The sequence below is a fragment of the Lepus europaeus genome, chromosome 18 (genome assembly GCF_033115175.1).
Source record: "Lepus europaeus isolate LE1 chromosome 18, mLepTim1.pri, whole genome shotgun sequence".
NCBI lineage: Eukaryota > Metazoa > Chordata > Mammalia > Lagomorpha > Leporidae > Lepus > Lepus europaeus.
This window is the reverse complement of record NC_084844.1, coordinates 5,370,369-5,388,466: the sequence shown is the minus strand read 5'-3', so window position 1 is coordinate 5,388,466 and position 18,098 is coordinate 5,370,369. Positions and strand designations below refer to the sequence as shown.

The 18,098-nt window shown below is 63.0% G+C and overlaps 2 protein-coding genes across 3 annotated transcripts; one reads left to right on the top strand and one right to left on the bottom strand.

The window, feature by feature from the left end:
* Positions 1 to 16: 16 nt before the first annotated feature.
* On the bottom strand, positions 17 to 15,319 carry GGA3 (golgi associated, gamma adaptin ear containing, ARF binding protein 3). 2 transcript variants are annotated; one of them, XM_062216963.1, is made up of 17 exons: positions 15,253 to 15,319; positions 7,243 to 7,327; positions 7,074 to 7,149; positions 5,947 to 6,045; positions 5,074 to 5,197; positions 4,724 to 4,827; positions 4,554 to 4,634; positions 4,138 to 4,275; positions 3,755 to 3,836; positions 3,558 to 3,674; positions 3,124 to 3,369; positions 2,718 to 2,788; positions 2,195 to 2,490; positions 1,880 to 2,061; positions 1,580 to 1,749; positions 1,338 to 1,448; positions 17 to 1,241 (listed from the first exon to the last, which is right to left on the bottom strand). In XM_062216963.1, the coding sequence occupies exons 1-17, from the start codon at positions 15,290 to 15,292 to the stop codon at positions 1,131 to 1,133; spliced, it is 2,133 nt and encodes a 710-aa protein (XP_062072947.1). In that variant the 5' UTR covers positions 15,293 to 15,319; the 3' UTR covers positions 17 to 1,130. The 2 variants fall into 2 exon arrangements, with proteins under 2 accessions (XP_062072947.1, XP_062072948.1); XM_062216964.1 differs by lacking the exons at positions 17 to 1,241; positions 1,338 to 1,448 and having other exon boundaries at positions 1,586 to 1,684.
* A 142-nt stretch (positions 15,320 to 15,461) lies between these two features.
* Positions 15,462 to 18,082, top strand: MRPS7 (mitochondrial ribosomal protein S7). Its single transcript, XM_062215494.1, has 5 exons — positions 15,462 to 15,674; positions 16,072 to 16,263; positions 16,348 to 16,411; positions 16,918 to 17,085; positions 17,531 to 18,082. Exons 1-5 carry the CDS (start codon positions 15,592 to 15,594, stop codon positions 17,750 to 17,752), a joined length of 729 nt encoding a protein of 242 aa, XP_062071478.1. The 5' UTR covers positions 15,462 to 15,591; the 3' UTR covers positions 17,753 to 18,082.
* The last annotated feature ends 16 nt before the right edge of the window (positions 18,083 to 18,098 follow it).

Sequence of the window (18,098 nt, the reverse complement as noted above, 5' to 3'; positions counted from 1 at the left end):
AGCAGCGATTCACTAGTGGGGTAACACTCGTAAATAATTTAATGTCCACTTCCACGTGGACCCCAGGTGCTCCCAGGGCTGCAGCGTCTCCAGGAAGTGCTTGGGAGTGGAATGATTCCCTCGGAGCTGTCTTCAGGCAGCAGTGACACCTGCTTGCTGAAGCCGGCGAGGGCGTGGCAGGGGTCAGCGAGTGGGGCTCCTTGCCCAGGAGAGCCTTTCCCAAGCCACTTGCTTTTCCAGCTGCCACAGCAGCTGGGGGTTCTGTGTCCTCTCACCTGGCCAGACGGCACCGAGGTGGCGCGGCTGGACTGCAGTGAGCACGACTGACCCTGCCCTCATGAGCCAGAGCGTGGTCAGTCTCGGGGGCCATACGAGAGGCGTAGGTCTAGTGCAATGCAACCTGAGGCCTCCTGTGTCCGACCCTGGGCGCCACAGCGCGTGCCACTGGTGGGAGGAGGGGAGGCCAGAGCAGATGCGGGGTGGGAACCGTTCTCCCCTGAGAGGCTTAACGGGGAGGGGAGCAGCTTAGTTCATGCCAAGCAAGAGGTAGTGAGTAGGAGGGCCCCTGCCGCGCAGGAGGCACGCTTCCCACACAATCCACGTTCCTGATTCTGGGGGAGGGGCGACGCCTCTAGGCTGTCCCAACACCATGTTCTCCACTACGCTGGGCTCTGGGTTCTGCTGTGATGTCCATAGGACACAGCTGGCCGCCACCACCAGGGACACGATGCACGGCGTGCCACCTGGTGGCTGTCCCTGGATGCTGCAGCCCACAGGAGACCGGCCTGGAAATCACACAGCTCCCCCCCTCCCAGGAGGGGGCAGCGGGAACCTGCCTGCAAGGGAAGCGCCTTCACAGTCTGACCTTCCCTGGGACGGCGGGGAGGGCAGTGAAGAGGGGGAAACCTGCTCCAAACCCAGGACAGCCGTGCCCCGCCCTGACGTGTATGGCCACTTCGAGTCGCACAGGTAGATGAAACAGGTCCTTTTAGGAGGCCCAAGAGGACAGATCTGCAGCAGCTTGGCTGGGCCCCTGGTCATGGCTACAAGCTCTGTCACCAAGGTGAGCAGAGCCCAGACCAGGCCCTCCCCGTCCTGGCTTCCAAGTGGAGAAGCAGCGTCCTCTGTGGTCATAGGTTGCCCCACTGCTCCACAGGAGGGAACTGGTCGACCTCGCCCACCTCCGTGCTCAGCTGTTCCCCGAGGGTGAACATCAGCCTGTAGCGAAGCCGCACCTTCTCCTGGGACAGAGGGCACAGGTGAGCTCTCTTCCAGGTGAAGGCCTCTTCCACAGTCCTGGTCCATGGAAGCCCACCCACACAGCGTCCCCTGCTCACCTTGAGAGGGTTGGCCAGCAGCATGACCTGGGTGATGGCTGCAGGGGGGTGGATGGGGCTGAAGGGGGAGAGCTCTGTTCCAGAGGGCGGCTGCAGCTTCACTTTCATCGACTGGGGAGTGAGAGAAAGGCTGGCTGAGGGGAGCTGGCAGGTGCCCGCTGGAACCGGTCGCTCAGTGGACACACTCCCACCTGCTGGCCAGAGGGCCTCACTGCAGTGGGGTCAGGGTAGAGCGGGGGTACCTTGGGCACTGCAGCCTGCAGGACGATGCTCTTGACGGGCAGGGGAGCTGTGTTCAGCATGGACACCACCACCACCAGCACGTCAGGCCGTCCGGGGGGGCATTCCTTGGCAAAGTGGAAGAGGATGTGGAAGCCATTTTTATCATAGGCTGTCACAGGAAGGGCACTGCCTGCAAGAGGGCACGCGGGTGTGAAAGAAGACAGCTGGAGGAGCCGGCAGGGAGGGAGGGGGCCACACCGGCCCCCGCAGACGCCTATACACCCCCCACTCCCTTCCCAGCTCGAGCCCCCAACACCTACTAGGCTTGATGGATTCCAGGGGCACATGGACGCTGGCCAGGGAGAGCTCGGGCACTTTCACAGGGCTGCCTGGCCCCGTGGACAGAGGCAGGAGCGGCCTGGCTGGAGAGCTGGCGGGGATCAGAGCGGGGGCCGCAGCCTTGGAGGGAAAGCAGGAACTGGGTTTCACCAGGCCCGAGGTCCTGGGAGACAAAGGACAGGAGGTGAGAGCAGCCCGGAGCTGGGCCAGTTCTCGGCCTCACCACACGGGGCCTCGGTTCTGCCGTGACCAGACCCGACCTTTAGCACCCCCACCTCGTCTCCCACTCATTTTACACTTTGGCCTCTTCCAGCAGCTGATCGAGGGCATCCAGGTGGTGCAGGGCGCTGTCCCGGGCAGCTACGCCTTGGTACTCGGGGGCTGGGGGCGCAGCCTTTAGAGCCAAAGCTGGGTCCAGTCCAGTAGCGAATAAGGAGCTTGCGCCGGGGGTAGGAACGCTGGCTGGGACCACAGGAGCTGGGAAGGGAGAGCTGGCGGTGGGGACCGAGGGCTGCAGCAGCGGCCCCTCAGGGGAGCAGCAGGCGCCAGTGGCCGGCCTAGGGCTGAAGAAGTCCAGGTCGCACTGTTCACTCTGTGGGCAAGGGAAAAGGGCTGGAGGGCCAGTGGCAGGGGCCCAGCTCCCCTGCCCAGCCCTACCAGTCCTCCAGCGACAAGGCCAGAGAAGCCCCTAGGGCCACAGTGCTCCCCGTTAAGGAAGTGCTGGAGGGCTGAGGCCAGCACAGCTTCTGGCTGGTCGGGAAGAGGACGCCGGGCGAGGGGGTGCTCGAGCCCTCAGGGACGTCCCTGTGGCTTCCCTACCTGGAACAGGTGCCACTGGTTTCTCCCAGCTGACTCTCTGGGAGGCACGCTGGGGGCTGGGTCAGCGAGGCCTGAGGACAAAGGAAGTGCTGCCAGAGGCGGCCCCAGACCTCATCTGGCTAAGGAAGGGTCACGTGACTGGTGACCCCACCGGGGAAAGGCGTGGAGAGGTGTCCAGGCAGCCACCAGAAGGGACAGGATCCCTTTCAGTCATCACTGGAAGGTCAGGGGGTCCCCAGGAGAGGGAGCAGAGCATCATGGTCCATGGCCTGAGAAGACTGCCCTGGTGGCCTTCAGGGACACTGACCGTGACTGCACCTCCTCCCAGCAGAAGCCCCCGCCCCGCCTCCCACCCCCAAGCCCAGCAGGCAGCTCTGGCCTGTGCCTGGGACCCAAAGGGACCTACCCAGGCAGAGCAGCTCCTCATCCAGCAGCGAGAGGGCATTGCTGGTGCTGCTGGGCCCCGAGGGGGCCTCGGCTTGGCTGGAGGAGCGGCTTCGCAGGGGCGCCGAGGTCTGAGGAGGTGGAGGGAGGATGGGGATACCCGAGGAGGGCGGGGCAGGTGGCGGGGCTGCCGCTGGGGAGGAACTGTTTGGTGTCTCCAACTCAGCGAGGTCGATGAGCGTGCCTTGGTTGCTGGAGAGGCTGTTTCCTGAAGGAGGGCAGGAATGACAGGGGCAGAAGCTAGGGCTCCAACTGCTGGCCTGACCCAGGGCACACTAAGGGCAGGCAGGACATGCGCACTGTGTCTCCTGGGCTCAAGCTGGCGGAGAGCCCTCAGGCCCTGCAGGAGTGCACACGGACCCCTGCACCTACAGCTCTCGGCAGCCAGTCAGGTACCTTCGCTGTCAGGCAGGGTTGAGATGGCCACCTCCCCGTTGATGGCCTGTCCCTCCATAACTCTTTTGTAAGAGCTGATGACGCGGGAGAGGTTGTCACTGGCCTGCAGGATGTCGCCTAGAGTGGACGAGAGGGACTCCTCACTCCTGGCTGTGACGACAGGACTCCTAGTCCTGCCGTCTCTGCTTCCCACTCACCCAGGCTGTTGTCGTTGTCCTCTGTCTCGCTGGCCAGTTTGAACAACGTGCGCCTCTTGTTCTCACACCGATCAAACAGCTCCTGGAAGAGACCGAGACGTCCAGATCCCACAGACGTCATCGGACTCAGTGCTTGTGTCCAGAAAGCGAGGGGCGTCCCTAGGTGCCATGGTCAGTCAGTGCCAGCGCTGGGACCAAGGCACAGGCCCCATGCCAGCTTCTAGCACACCCTGTCTCCCAAGGCATCGGCACAGCCGCAAGGGCCTCCTGGCTGGCTTGTGCCACAGCATCGGGCCTGGGGAGGCCTCTGACGGACGGCCCAAGGCCGTCAGGACCGTTGGCCGGGGAGCGCAGAGGGTGAGCGGGGCCGTGTCGGGGCCGACCTTCATGAGCTCACGGTCGCCGTCCGAGGAGTCCTCGTGGCTGTAGTGCAGCAGCATCTCGTGCAGCAGCTTCACATTGTTGCTCACCTCCTCCAGGGCGTGCAGGCGCTCCGTGACCTTCCGCACCCGCGCCTCGTCCTGCGCACCCAGAGACCCGGAGAGCGCCTCAGCTGGGCCGCCTCCCTGCCCCCTGGCGGGCCGAGGCCTTACTACTGGCTGCTTCCTCTAGACGCGTGCTTCCTGGGACCACAGGCCTCAAGCCTAACGCAGTTAGCCGTCCCAGCCCCCCACGTGGCCCACGCCGCTTGCATGCCCGGGAGCTCGGTCCCTCCAGGTAAGGGCTGGCGGCAGGGAGAACAAGACAGGCCTAACGTCCCGGGGACCTCTGCTTCCCCCAGGGCCCAGGGCGCACTCACTTCCTTCACCATGGACTTGATGAGCTTGTTGGCCTCTTGCAGGTCATCTGGATTTTTGCTTTTCAGCAGCTTGGCTAAAAGCTGGAAGAGGGAGATTCCAAAGGCGAAGAAAGGTTAGCAGCCTCCCCCTCCGGAGGCCAGGGAAACCCCCACCCCAGCTCGTACTGTACCTTGGACTTCTCTTCATCATCAAAAACAGGGTTTTTGGGACGAGGTGGTGGCGAGGGGATCAGCGTCCTGTCCACTGGGACGGGTGGGTCGCACTGCACGATGCCTGAAAGGGGGTGCGGGGGGCAGAGTGCGCTCAGGCTTGGTCACCGGTCACCCCTCCTCAGGCCGGAGGGCCATGTCCGTGACAGCCTGCAGCGGGGAGCCGGGGACGCAGCTCGCTGCTCACATCACCCCGCCGACGTGCCAGCTGGCTCTGCCCCGAGGACAAATGCTGTTCCGTGCGGCAAGAGGAAGGGAGGCCCCCGGGGGGCCCAGCACCCCCTTCCGCAGCCGAGGCGAGGACACGTACCCTGCCTCTTCAGCATTTGGTAGGCATCCTTGATCTTGGCCTCCTCCGGCAAGGCCAGGGTCCAGCTATAAAGCAGCTCGATGACCTTTGTCTTCACTTTCTCAGACACCCTGTCCCCCAGGTACTAAGAGGCAAAAGGAAATGGGAGAACCTGGTAACCGCAGTTCGGAGGCCCAGAGAACCACCTGGTCTCCTCCCGGCAGTGACGTAGCTGCCCACAAGCCTACTCAAAGCCAGCAGGGCCGGGGTGCAGAGCCCCGTGCCCCGTATCGGAGGCCCGGCTGGAGTCCCAGCCACGGCGTCTCCGAGCCAGCTCCCTCCGAATGTGCTCAGCAGGCAGCAGAGGGCGGCACAGGTTCTCAGGTTCCTGCCAACCGCGCGGGGGCCCAGGTGGAGGGCCTGAGCCGGAGGGTGGAAGATGTCTCTCACTCTGCCTTTCAAGTAGGTGAAAATAAACAAACGTTAGAAAACCCCAGCAGGTGTCGCGGCACACGAGACAGGTGGCCTGCCAGGAGGGGCCGGACCCGGCCACTGTTTCTGTGCACGTCTTGGCTGACGTGTTCAGAACGTTTGCTTCAAGTGGGTGCCCTGAGCACACAACAGGAGGTGGTCCCCGCTACAGTGCCGGAGTCTGAGGTCCCTCGCTCTGCCAGCCCTCTCTGGGCCTGCACCCAGCCTCTGCGGTGTCACCTCTCACATTCAGGCTGGCAGCCCATCAGAGAAGGCTGCCGGGTCCTGTGGCCTGTTTGGTCAACCTGTTACCTCCAGGGCCTAGCTCTGCAAGGACAGGGCACAGAGAGTCTCAGCTCCATGGACAGGAAAGCGAGCAAGATGGGAGACAGGAGACCCACCTGGGTCCCGCTGCTGACTGACCTTTGGGGAGACGACTTTGATCAACTCATTCAGAAAACGGAACTTCCCCACTTCGTTATGGAATCTCCTCCCACAGTTCTTCATGCACGCCTCCAGCACCTGCAGCCACACACAGGGGCTCCGTGAGGGCTGGCTCTGGGCCGGGACCATACCTGGACAGCACCGAGCGGATGCTCCTGGGGAAGGAGCCCATCGGGAGTGGGGCGAGCTCTGCCTCACAGCCAGTGCAGCACAAGCAAGACTCGCTCACCCCCCGCAGCCCAGACAGCCAGAGCTGGGCACGCTGCAGCCCGGCCGCCACACTGCGCGGCGTCTCCCTCAAGGACTCTGCGTGCATCTTGCACACAAGGAAACAGGCCCAGGGTCAGGGCCCGCACAAGCGGACCGGCGTGACGTTGTTCCTCCTCCTGCCCTTCGTTTACTTCCCTAACTCCGTCCTGTGCCTTTAGCACCTACACAGCTTGTGGGGGGTGCACCTCCCAGAGGGCCCCCCCCCCGTCATGGCAGGGGGTTAACAGCACCCCTGCCTTCATGTGCCTGGGGCCAGCAGCACCCCGCCCTCTGACCAAGACAAACATCTGCAGCGCCGGCCAAATGTCCCGAGACAGAGGTCAGCGCCGGGAATCACTGCTCCGCGGCGGCCATGACAGAGGGTCCTGGGGGCATCTCAGCTCTGCTCTCGTCTTCCCAGGGCCCAGAGGAAGTGAGGGGAGCACCTGGACGCCTCTCAGCGCAGCTGCTCTGGCTTAGGGGAACCAGACAGAGGCCCCCAAGCAGCACGCACATCCCCGAGCTGAACCTCTGGTCCTCGGGCCCCGCCGCAGCAGGCCCCTGTACACACAGGCACGGCCTTTCACTGCTCTTCAGCGGGCCCGCTGGCCAGCGTCTCTGGGAGACCAAGCCACTGCCCTGGGCTCCGACCCTCAGCGGCACCCCTGCCCGTGGGCTCACGTGGCCCTGCGGCACACACGGTGGACTGGCCAACTAAACGTGTTCTAGATGTACGTGGTCTGTCCAAGGCCTTTCTGATGCTGGGCCCTGAGCACTACCAAGAGCCCATGGAGGCACGAGGAAGGGCCTGGGCAGGCGAAGACACATGGATCTCATCTCTGGAGAGCGGGACCTACCGTCAGGGCCTGGACCGCCTCCCATTCCTGCGGAGACTGGATCTTGTGGGCGAGCAGTCGGACGGCGATCTGTGGCCTGGGGGACAAGCAGACCCCACTGTCAGTGCCCGGGTGCTGGGGCCTCTTGGCAGCCAGTGGCCAGTCTTTCACTTCACCAGCCAGCTCTCACCCTTCAAGCTCTTTGTTGATCTGATCACAGAAGCCAATGATGTATTCCCAGTCCTCCTGGCGGTTGGAAGGATTGGTGGCTTTATCTTAGGACAGAACAAAGAGGTCAAGTGTTACAGAAGCAAGGAGGACGAAACGGAACGTTTTAGCCACAATTTCTAGGTACTACAAGTTTGCTTTCAGGGGCCGGCATTGTAGCGTAGTGGGTAAAGCCACCTCCTGTAACGCTGGCTTCGCATGTGGGTGCCGGTTTGTGTCCTAGCTGCTCTACTACCGATCCAGCTCCGTTAGTGGCCTGGGAAAGCAGTGGAAGATGGCCCGAGTGCTTTGGGCCCCTGATACCATGTGGGAGTTCCAGATGGAGCCCCTGGCTGTGGCCTGGCCCAGGCCTAGCTGTTGCGGCCATCTGGGGAGTGAGCCAGAGGACAGAAGAGCAATCTCTCTCTCTGTCTCTAACTCTCACTTTCAAATAAAATAAAATAAAATCCAAATTTCTTCTCTAACTCAAGTCAAACACAAACACTGCTTCCTGTCCAGTTTTGAGAAAGTTACAGCTGAAAATGAAAAATACTCAGCCACATGGAACTTACAGATCAGGATCAATGGGAAAACACAGATACAGTTGACTCAGGTTCACTCACAAGCCACCTAACGATGCTTTAGGCAATGACAGAAGGCACATACAACAGAGGTCCCGTAAGAGTCTACGGCCAGGGCCAGCGCTGTGGCGTAGTGGGTAAAGCCACTGCCTGCAGTGCTGGTATCCCATATGGGCACCAGTTCGAGTCCCGGCTGCTCCACTTCCGATGCAGCTCTCTGCTGTGGCCTGGGAGAGCAGTAGAAGATGGCCCAAGTGCTTGGGCCCCTGCACCCATGTGGGAGACCTGGAAGAAGCTCCTGGCTCTTCTGGCTTCAGATTGGCTCAGCTCTGGCCGTTGCAGCCATTTGGGGAGTGAACCAGCGGATGGAAGACCACTCACTCGTGCTCTCTCTCTCTCTGCCTCTCAAATAAATATTTAAAAATAAAATAGAGTCTACGGCCAAGGGATGCTGAAGCAGTCTTGGGCGTGAGTCCACTCCAGGATGTCAGCTGCCTGACCTCACGTTTCTCAGACACATCGCTGTTGTTTGTGCTATGACTGTATGTACACATAAAGACCTGTATGAAATATGTAAATTAAGTAGAGAACGGCAAGTACAAAAAACAGCTACGTGTTCCACAAGTAGGGACAGCCAGGAACCAAGGGCGGCCTAGGCCCAGTGCTGTGGTGCGAAGGGTTAAGCTGCTGCTTGTGACACCGGCATCCCATAATGAGTTCCTATATGAGCACTGGTTCTAGTCCCCGCTGCTCCACTTATTTGAAAGTCAGAGTTAGAGAGAGGAGGGAGAGAGATCTACCATCTGCTGGTTCATCCCCCAGATGGCTGCCAACAGCTAAGGCTGGGCCAGGCCAAAGCCAGGAGCCAGAAGCCTCCTCTGGGTCTCCCATGCGGGTAGCAGGGGCACAAACACTTGAGCCATCTTCCACTGCTTTTCCCAGACCATTAGCAGGGAACTGATGGGAGGTGGAGCAGCAGGACGCAAGCTGGCACCCATGGGGACGCTGGTATTGTAGGCGGCGGCTTTACCCACTGTGCCACAACACCTGCCCCAGCTGCTTCACTTCTGCTCCAGCTCCCTGAACACCTGGAAGCAGTGGAAGACGCCCCAGTGTTTGGGCCCAAATGGGATCCTGGCTCAGCCTTGGTGGCTGCAGGTACTTGGTGAGTGAACCAGCGGACGGAAGTTCTCTCTCAGATAAGTCAGTCTTCAAAAAACGGAAGTGTCGGGCAGCATTCTGGTAGCGCAGGTTAAGCTGCTGTCTTTGTTACTGGCATAACATGAGTGCAGGTTTGAGTCCTGGCTGCTCCACTTCCAGTCCAGTTCCCTGTTTATGCACCTGGGAAAGCAGTGAAGGAGTGAACCAGCAGATAGACCTCTCGCTCTGTCTCTACCTCTGTCTTCCAAATAACATTTTTGCTACAGTATTTCCTAGACAAACTGGAGTCAGGTTGGACATTAGGGGACTTTTTTCTGCCCAGGGCCAGCTGGATATTTATAACATCATTTGCGGGCCATACAAATCAATCAACTCAAAAATCAGCCTGCTATAGCTTTATTGAATTTTGAGTCCCACATGCGGCTACCTTGGTGGGGCCAGACCAAACCAGTCTGCAAGACTTATGATGGTCCATGGGCCAAAGGTTCCTCATCACCAGGATATATCAAAAATACAGAAACTTCACATACTCTTCAAAAAGATTTTTCAGGACCTAACTTTCCCTTGTGCATTAAATGCTTCTGAAGTTGCGCCACAGCTCATCACTGCAGGCTCAGCTATGGAGGCCCTTCAGACCATCCGGGGCTGTCAGTCTCACCCTGGGACTGCAAAACAGAACCCTGGCTTCCGTACCCAGCACCACGCTTTGTTCTGTCTGAGAGGCACAGAGACAGAGCTCCCACTGCTGGCTCACTCCCAGTGCCCGCAGTGGGTAGCTGGTCTACGGCTGGGTGAAGAGGGAACTCGGTCCAAGCCTCCCACGTGGGTGGCAGGAACCCGATCAGCTGAGCCATTACTACTGCCTCCTGGGGTCTGCAATGGCAGAAGCTGGAGTCAGGAGCCAGAGAGCAAACCCAGGCGCAGGAGTCTCACCCACTACGGGACACCGGCCCAGGGACACAGGAGTCTGAACTGGGAGGCTAAACGCCCATTCCAGCGGCCTCAAGTTCAAACGGCCTCCACAGTCAAGTGAGAAGCAAACACTGGAAAGGTATCAGAGGGTCACTGAAGGCTTAAAATCCAGGTGCTCGGGTTCGGTACCGCAGCGTAGCAGCTAAAGCCACTGCCCGTGGTGCTGGCATCCCATGTGGGTACCAGTGCGGGTCCCGGCTGCTCCACTTCTGATCCAGCTCTCTGCTGTGGCCTGGGAAAGCAGCAAAGGTTGGCCCAAGTCCTTGGGCCCCTGCACCCACGTGGGAGACCCAGAAGAAGCTCCTGACTCCTGGCTTCGGATTGGCCCAGCTCCGGCTGTTGCGGCCATCTGGGGAGTGAACCAGCGGGTGGAAGAGCTCTTCCTCTAACTCTGCCTTTCAAATGAATGAATAAATCTTTTTTTAAAAAAGAAAGAAGTCCAGGTGCTAACGCAGAGTTCTCTAATGCGTGGTTCGGGGCCTCCTCCGCTGCCCAGCACCTGTGCTTTCAGAGGGTGGCCCAGCTGAGGGCGCCGCGTGCCCATCTGGTTCGGGTCCCAGCCCGCCTCCTGCAGAGAGCACTCAGGCTGTTTGCTAAATGTCGTGCCTCAGCTTGGGAAGACAGGAAAGACCGCAGACACTCATCCTTTGAGACACCCATGCCGCCCCCAGACTCCCACACAGGCCAAGAGCAGATGACAGAGCCCCTGCTGACCAGGGGTATTCTTAGAAGTTCCTGAGTTCTGGTTTCTCACCACCACCGGTGTTTTCCTAACTTGAAAAAACGCGAGCTGGCCAGGGTCGTGGCTCAGTGGGTTAAGCCGCAGCTCGCAATGCGGCCATCACACTGAAGCAAAGGTTCGAGCCCTGGCCCCTATGCTTAGCTCCCTCTGAGGTGCCCGGGAAGGCAGCAGAAGATGGGCCCCCCTCCCTCGTGGGGACCCTGACAGAGCTCCTGACTCCTGGTTGCAGCCTGGCCCAGGCCCAGCACTTGCAGTGTTTGGGGAGTGACCCAGGGATGGAAAATCTCTCCCTGCCCCTCCCTTCTCTGGTGCTCTGTGGTCCAGATGAACCAAAAAGAAACCAGCTGACTGCCCAGACCTAACTGGGCCTGCAGTTCCTGTGCTGGGAACAGGGCTCCGAGGGGCCCGTGTGAGCCGCGACCCAGGCCAGGGCTGCTTCTGATGGGTTAGGGTCCTAGTTAGAGGAAGGTGTGTGTCCTCTTTTTTTTTTTTTTTGACAGGCAGAGTGGACAGTGAGAGAGAGAAAGACAGAGAAAAAGGTCTTCCTTTGCCGTTGGTTCACCCTCCAATGGCTGCCGCACCACACTGATCCGAAGCCGGGAGCCAGGTGCTTCTCCTGGTCTCCCATGGGGTGCAGGGCCCAAGCACTTGGGCCATCCTCCACTGCACTCCCTGGCCACAGCAGAGAGCTGGCCTGGAAGAGGAGCAACCGGGACAGAATCCGGTGCCCCGACCAGGGCTAGAACCCGGTGTGCCGGCGCTGCAGGCAGAGGATTAGCCTAGTGAGCCGCGCGCCGGCCGGTGTGTGTTCTCATCCTGAAGGAGAATTAGCAGCGCCATGAGCAGGAAGGGAGATTCATTCAGCCGAGAGAGGCCATTCGGAGAGGACCGCCCGGCAATCCGCCGGCAGCGCCGCGCGAGCTCCCGGCTCCCCTTCCCCAGAGCGCCGCCCTCTCCCGGCGGTGACCGCACCTCTCCGGCGTTAGCGCCTTCACAGCCGAGCCCCATCGTGAGACACTGACCGCGTTCCCGGGACGCCAGCCCGCTGCAGGCCACACAGGAGGGTCTGAGGAGCCAGGCACCTGGACCGCTCCCCAGGGAGCAGCGGGGACGCTCGCCGCCGCCCGCCACAGCACTTCTGCTTCCGGAGAACTCCCGCCTCCTCTCCTCTGTGGCTGCTCCCCTAGGATGTCCCCTCCTCTCACCGTGATCTGCTACTGCGAATCCCCGGAACGCCGCCCACACAGCAGAGCCTGCCTTAGCGCCCCTCCCGAGGTTCTCCTGCGGCTCCCCCACCCGCGGGACGGGAAGGGGCCTCTGGGGGCCGCTCCGGGCAGCTGGCTCTCTCCGCCCGGCCACAGGTGATGGAGCGCAGACCCCGCCTCCTCGGGGCTCCGCTCTGACTCCCGGCTCAGTCTCCGGTCTCGGGGAAAGCCTCCCTCGTTTCTGTGCTTCCAGATGTCCTGCTCTCATTTTCTGCTTAATTCCTTTCGAGCCTGGACTCTCGGGGACCCCAAAATGGCAGGCAGGGACAGGAACGGCACGGACGCCCCCGTCCTGACAGGCAGGTGACTCACAAAGCGAGCAGATGCCAAGGACGGGCTGCAAAGGGAGCCGAGGGCCTCCGCCCGTCCGCGCACAGACCAGGCCAGACCCCGCAGGGGCCGCGGCGAAGCACGAGCAGAGGCCCTGCGGGAGGCTGACAGTCAGTAAGTGCTAACGTGGTACAGAAGTGAGTCAAAGAACGAACTCTTCACTCCTTCCCGACTTCCCGTTTCTAGAAGGAGCCACTCCAAAAGCAGGCGTCTGGCCTAGCGGTTCGTTTTGACATAGCAGGTGAAGCCGCCACCTGCCACGCCGGCATCCCATATGGGCGCAGGTTCTTGTCCCCGGCTGCTCCGCTTCCCATGCAACTCTATGCTAATGGCCTGGGAAAAGCAGAAGATGGCCCAGGAGTTGGGGCCCCTGCACCCACGTGGGACACCTGGAACAAGCTCCTGGCTTCAGTTTGACCCAGCCCGGGCCATTGCAGTCACTTGGGGAGTGAACCAGTGGATGGAAGACCCATCTCTTCAATGATTAAAAAAAAAAAAAAAAGATGTCCAAGTCCCACACTGGAATGCTCGAGTCTGACACGGACTCTGGTCCCAGCTGCCCGCTAGTACACCCGGTGAACCTGCTTCCTCACCACCGTGGGAGGCCGGACTGAGCTCCTGACCCTGGCTTCAGCGAAGGGGAGAGCCAGAGAGACCTTCATCTACTGGTTGACTCCCCAAACGGCCACGACAGCCAGGCTGAAGCCAGGAGGGGCACAGGGGTCTCCCACACGGGTGGCAGGGCCCAAGCAGCGGGCTGGATTGGCAGCAGACCAGCAAGGGCTCAGGCACTCAGCTGCGGAGGCCGCACGGAGCACCCGCCCCGGCCTAACTTCTGAAAGCTCCCCTCGTCCCAGCCCCAGGCTGGAAAGGACCCCTTTTCTCCTGACGCACCCCCTCCAGTCCTGAAGCCCTCACCGTGCGCCCACTTGCGTCCCGAGCTCTACTCTAAGCCACCCCCCTAAAACACGCCCTCATGACGGGAGGGAGGGCCACCGTCCTGCAGCCGCGATCCCAGCACGGCGGGCCGCCGCCTCTGCTGCCGTGTCTGGTCCCCCCGCAGCACCAACCAGTGCTTCCTTGGTCAGTTTCCCCAGCCTCTGAGGTCGGCTTCAATGCTGCCTCCTCCCAGAATCCTCTCCCATCCCCTGGACCCCTTCCCTAAGGAAATGATCTCCACCCCCGTACTTCCGGCTCCTGCCTGTGCCTCCAGCCAAGGGAAGGCAGCTGACCCCTCCCGGAGCAGGTGCTTGTCACACTGACGGACAGGCCGAGGGCGGGCTGAGGTCATCAGAAGACGCCCACGGAGAAGCATCTGAGGCATTTAGCTCTGCAGGGGGAGAAGGGCTCCTGGGAAGGGCCGGGGGTGTCCGGCGTACGTGGGGGCCAGCACTGGGCCTGAGGAGCGTGAGTGCCCGTCTAGGAGCAGAATGCAGAACTGAACTCCCTGGCCCTGGGCCACGGGGAAGCTGCTGCAATAACCCGGGGAGCTGGGGGAGCGGGCCCCAAGCAGCGGTCCACTGTCAGCACGGTTCCGGGGAGCTGAGAGGGTGGGGCTGGAAGCAACCCCAACACAGCTGGGGACGCCACTCCACTGGGAAAACGCCGAAGGCCGGTCTCACCTGTAGCCCCTACAGCTACCATCGCCCCTGCCTCACACCGGGCTGCAAACTCCTGCCTCGGAACAAACTCCACCGACCCCTGCACCCTGCGTGTAACTCCGCCTACCCCCGCACCCTGCGTGTAACTCCGCCTACCCCCGCACCCTGCATGTAACTCCGCCTACCCCGCACCCTGCGTGTAACTTCACCTACCCCTACATCCTGCGTGTAACTCCGCCTACCCCCGCACCCTACCGGCTACACTCAGCTCACCTCCGCTAACCATTACTCCAGCCCCACTAGCACCTGCGAACACAGCTAATCCTACCGCGGTTACATCCCGGTGGGTGGGTTCCCCGCAGTGGCTGGGGCTGTGCCAGGCTGAAGCCAAGAGGCGGGAACTCACTCTGGGTCACCACCTCGCAGGGACGCCCACCACCGAACACCATCACCTGCTGCCTCCAGGGCCCGCGTCAGCACGAAGCGGCAATCCGGAGCCGAGCCAACACACAAACCCACGCACCTCAGGACAGACGGTGCCAAGAGGCACCTCACCCCGGGCACCCAAGGCGCCCCCCGCAAATGCATCTAAAGAATCGAGCCGCGTGAACAGCTCCAGGCCTCGCAGCCGCGCGCACCTGCGGGCTTCGCGTGTCTTCCGACCGGTCTCTCCCTTTGTGCTGCCTCAAGCCTGGGTTCAACCTCCCGAGGAGGGCGGGCTTCCGTTACGAAAGACCAGGCAACCGGAGAACGCGGCCGTGGGCTCCCAGGACCCCGATGACCGCACACGGCGGCAGCTCGGTCTGCTCCGCCCGAGGCCGCCACGGGCCCCGGCCCACCGCCCGCACTCCGCGCCAGGCCGCCCCCAGCTCCCTCCCGGCGGTTCCCGGCTCCAGGCCGCCGCAGCCGCACCCATCTCCTTACAGCGTCCGTGCGGGGCGGCCGGGGGCCCCGACACCATCGGCCGCGCTGCAGCCGCTCTGGGAGAAAGGCCTATGGCAGCGCGCGCTCTGCAAAAACCAAAACTCTTGTCCCTGCAAGCGCTCGGCCCGGGCGAAGGGGTCACCTCCGAGGGGCACACGGTCACCCCCGAGGCTTCCGCCCCGAGCCGGAGGTGGGGCCCGGGCACCCGGAGTCCGCCCCCAGGGCGCCACTGCCCGGAGAACCCGGCTGTCGCCCTGGTCGAACCCGCGGCCCGGCCGCCCCGCGCGGGAAGGGGCGCGACCGCGGGCGGCTCGCGGCGGGATGGCGGGATGGCGCGGGCTGCCGGGCGGCGCCGCCGCGGGGCCGGGGGAGGGGTGGCGGGATGAGGGCAGGGCCCAGGCGGCCGCGGGTACTCACTCAGCCAAGACTCCAAGCTCTCTCCTTCCGCCTCCGCCATATTGCAGGCGCCCGGGGCGGCCCCGCCGCCCTAAGTCTCGCGAGAGTCCGCGCGAGCCGCGCCGGGGCGGGGCCGGCATGGGGGCCTGAGAGGCGCGAGCGGCGACGCCGGCTGTAGTGCCGGGCCGCCGCTGATTTCGAGAGGACGAGTTTCCGGTGGGCCCCTCTTTTTGGACGTCGCAGTGAGAGACTAGCGCGTGAAAGGGAGCTGTAGCGCCCGGCGGGCTGTGTAGCTCGGCTCCCGTCGCTCGCTCCGGCGCGCCGAGGGCAGGCCCCGCGGGGTCCTCGTGGCCAGCCAAGATGGCCGCCCGCGCAGCGCAGGTGGCGCGTGGGTGGTCGGCGTCGGTGCTGGGCGTGCGGCCGGCGGCCGGCTGGCTTCCAGGGTGAGCGGCTGGCGAGCGCCGCTGGGATCTTCCCAGTGGGACCTGCGGGGAAGGAAGGGGGTCCGCGCCCCCTGCCTGGCTGCGTGACCTGAAGGCTTGGGGACTGCCCGCCGCCCGTGACAGTGGCCCCACCTGCAGATCCGGCTCCCGGGCTGGGGCTGAGCCCGGCGGCCTGTGTGCTGGGCGATGGGAGGGGCCTCACCTTGAGCACAGGACGGGGAGGCGACTTCCCTGGGCTGCTTGAGCGAACGCCCCCGACCCCTCGGGGAACAGGCCCAGAGGTAGCGGCGGTGCAGGTGCAGCCGGCGGCGGGGTGGCGGCCATCCTATTGTTAAGTCAGGCTGGGCCGTTTGTGGGGTCAGCTTTGGTCGGCCCTGCCCTCTTGTGCCCCTCCCAGGCTCACGCAGGTCAGGTGGAGCCGCTATGGCCCGGAGTACAGGGACCCCCGGGTCGACAAGGGGCATTACCGCAAGCCGGAGGCCGAGCTCACAGAGGAGGAGAGATACGACCTGGAGCTCAGGAAAACGCAGCTCATCAAAGCCGCGCCGGCCACGGCCACCGGCTCCGTGTTTGAGGACCCGGTGATCAGGTGGGGAGACCCGTGGGGTGGGGCCGCCCGGGCAGGGTGCGCGGCGCGGTCCCGGGCGCTAAACTCGCTGTTTCCCCCTCGAAGCAAATTCACCAACATGATGATGAAAGGCGGCAACAAGGTGCTGGCCAGGTCCCTCATGGCGCAGGTGAGCCGCGTGTGCAGGGTGCGGGCTTCAGGGAGCCAGCGCTCCCCCCGCAGGTCTCGGCCCTCTGTCCACCCTGCGCTCTCAGGGCGGGGAGGCCTTGACCAACTCCAGTCTTGGAAGCGCCGCCGCGGGACCACTGGACGACGGGAGAGGCCAGGGCGCGGAGCTGAGCAGGCTGCACCCTGGGGGTGGGTGGGGGGGAGCTCTGCCTGGGCAGAGGGTTCTATTTTGTTTTTGTAAAGATGTATTTATTTGAAGGAGAGAGAAAAAGAGACAGAAATCACCCACTGGTTGACACCCTAAATGGTCGCCATGACTGGTGCTGGGCCAGGCAGGAGCCAGGAGCTTCTTCCGGGTCCCCCACTTGGGTGCAGGGGCCCATCTTCCTCTGCTTTCCCAGGCCATTAGAGAGCTGGACAGGAGGTGGGCGGCCGGGACTCGAACCTGTGCCCGTATGGGATGCCGGCGCTGCAGGTTGGGGCAGACCTTGGCCTCTCCCTTCGCAGACCCTAGAAGCCGTGAAGAGGAAGCAGTTCGAGAAGTACCGGGCCGCCTCCCCAGAGGAGCAGGCCACCATCAAGCGCAACCCCTACGTCATCTTCCACCAGGCTCTCAAGAACTGCGAGCCGGTGATCGGGCTGGTGCCCATCCTCAGGGGCGGCCACTTCTACCAGGTGCGCGGTCGGGGCAGGGGCCGGCGTGCCGAGTCCTGTGCCGCAGAACTCGGGAAGCAGAGCGGCAGTCCCCTCTCCTGGCCACGTCCTGCCTGTCCTAGGCTACAGCTGCTCAGAGCCGGGGATGGCACTGGGTCACGTTCCGTTGGCGTCCATTGTACGCCGTGGGGGCGGGGCCGCGCTCCTCAGGGTCCACGTGGCCCTTGGCACTAGCGAGGCCGTCCCAGGTGACTCTGGACAGCAGGTCTTGTTTTCAGGGACCTGTGGCCCGCGCTGGCTGTCGCCACAGCAGACATGTCCCGGGCGGTGCCGGTGCCCGCCTGGCAAAGCTTCTCTAGCAGCGAGGTCACTCGCGGAGGGACCTCCCGCACAGGAGACACAGAACTCGGGCGGCAGGAGGCCCAGCCCACCCGCGGACAGCCGCCCCACATCCCGTCTCACGCAGGTCCCTGTGCCGCTGGCCGACCGCCGCCGCCGCTTCCTGGCCATGAAGTGGATGATCACCGAGTGCCGCGAGAAGAAGCACCGGCGGACGCTGATGCCGGAGAAGCTGTCGCACGAGCTGCTGGAGGCCTTCCACAACCAGGGCCCCGTCATCAAGCGGAAGCACGAGATGCACAAGATGGCCGAGGCCAACCGTGCCCTGGCGCACTACCGCTGGTGGTAGGGGGGCCCAGAGGCGCCGGGCCCAGCCACCGCCATGGCGGAGGACCCCTGGGCTCAAGGACACGGCTCCTGAGGGCCAGCAAGCCTCCCGTGCAGGCCGCCACTGCCCGCCAGGCCCCTCAGAGGGCAGAACCTGCTCTCCCCGTCCCATCTGGCTCCACCAGGGGCAACTCGGGGCCTGGTCCTCTGTGCCCTCGGCTCGGAGTGGACCTTGGGGTGGTACGAGAGGAGGCCGCGTTAGTGTCTGAAAAGGTTTATTAGAAAATTCTCTCCTGAACTGTTGTGGCGTGAGATCCACTACCACCATTCATTAAAACAGGCGGAGGAGCTACGCTTGTGTGCAAAGG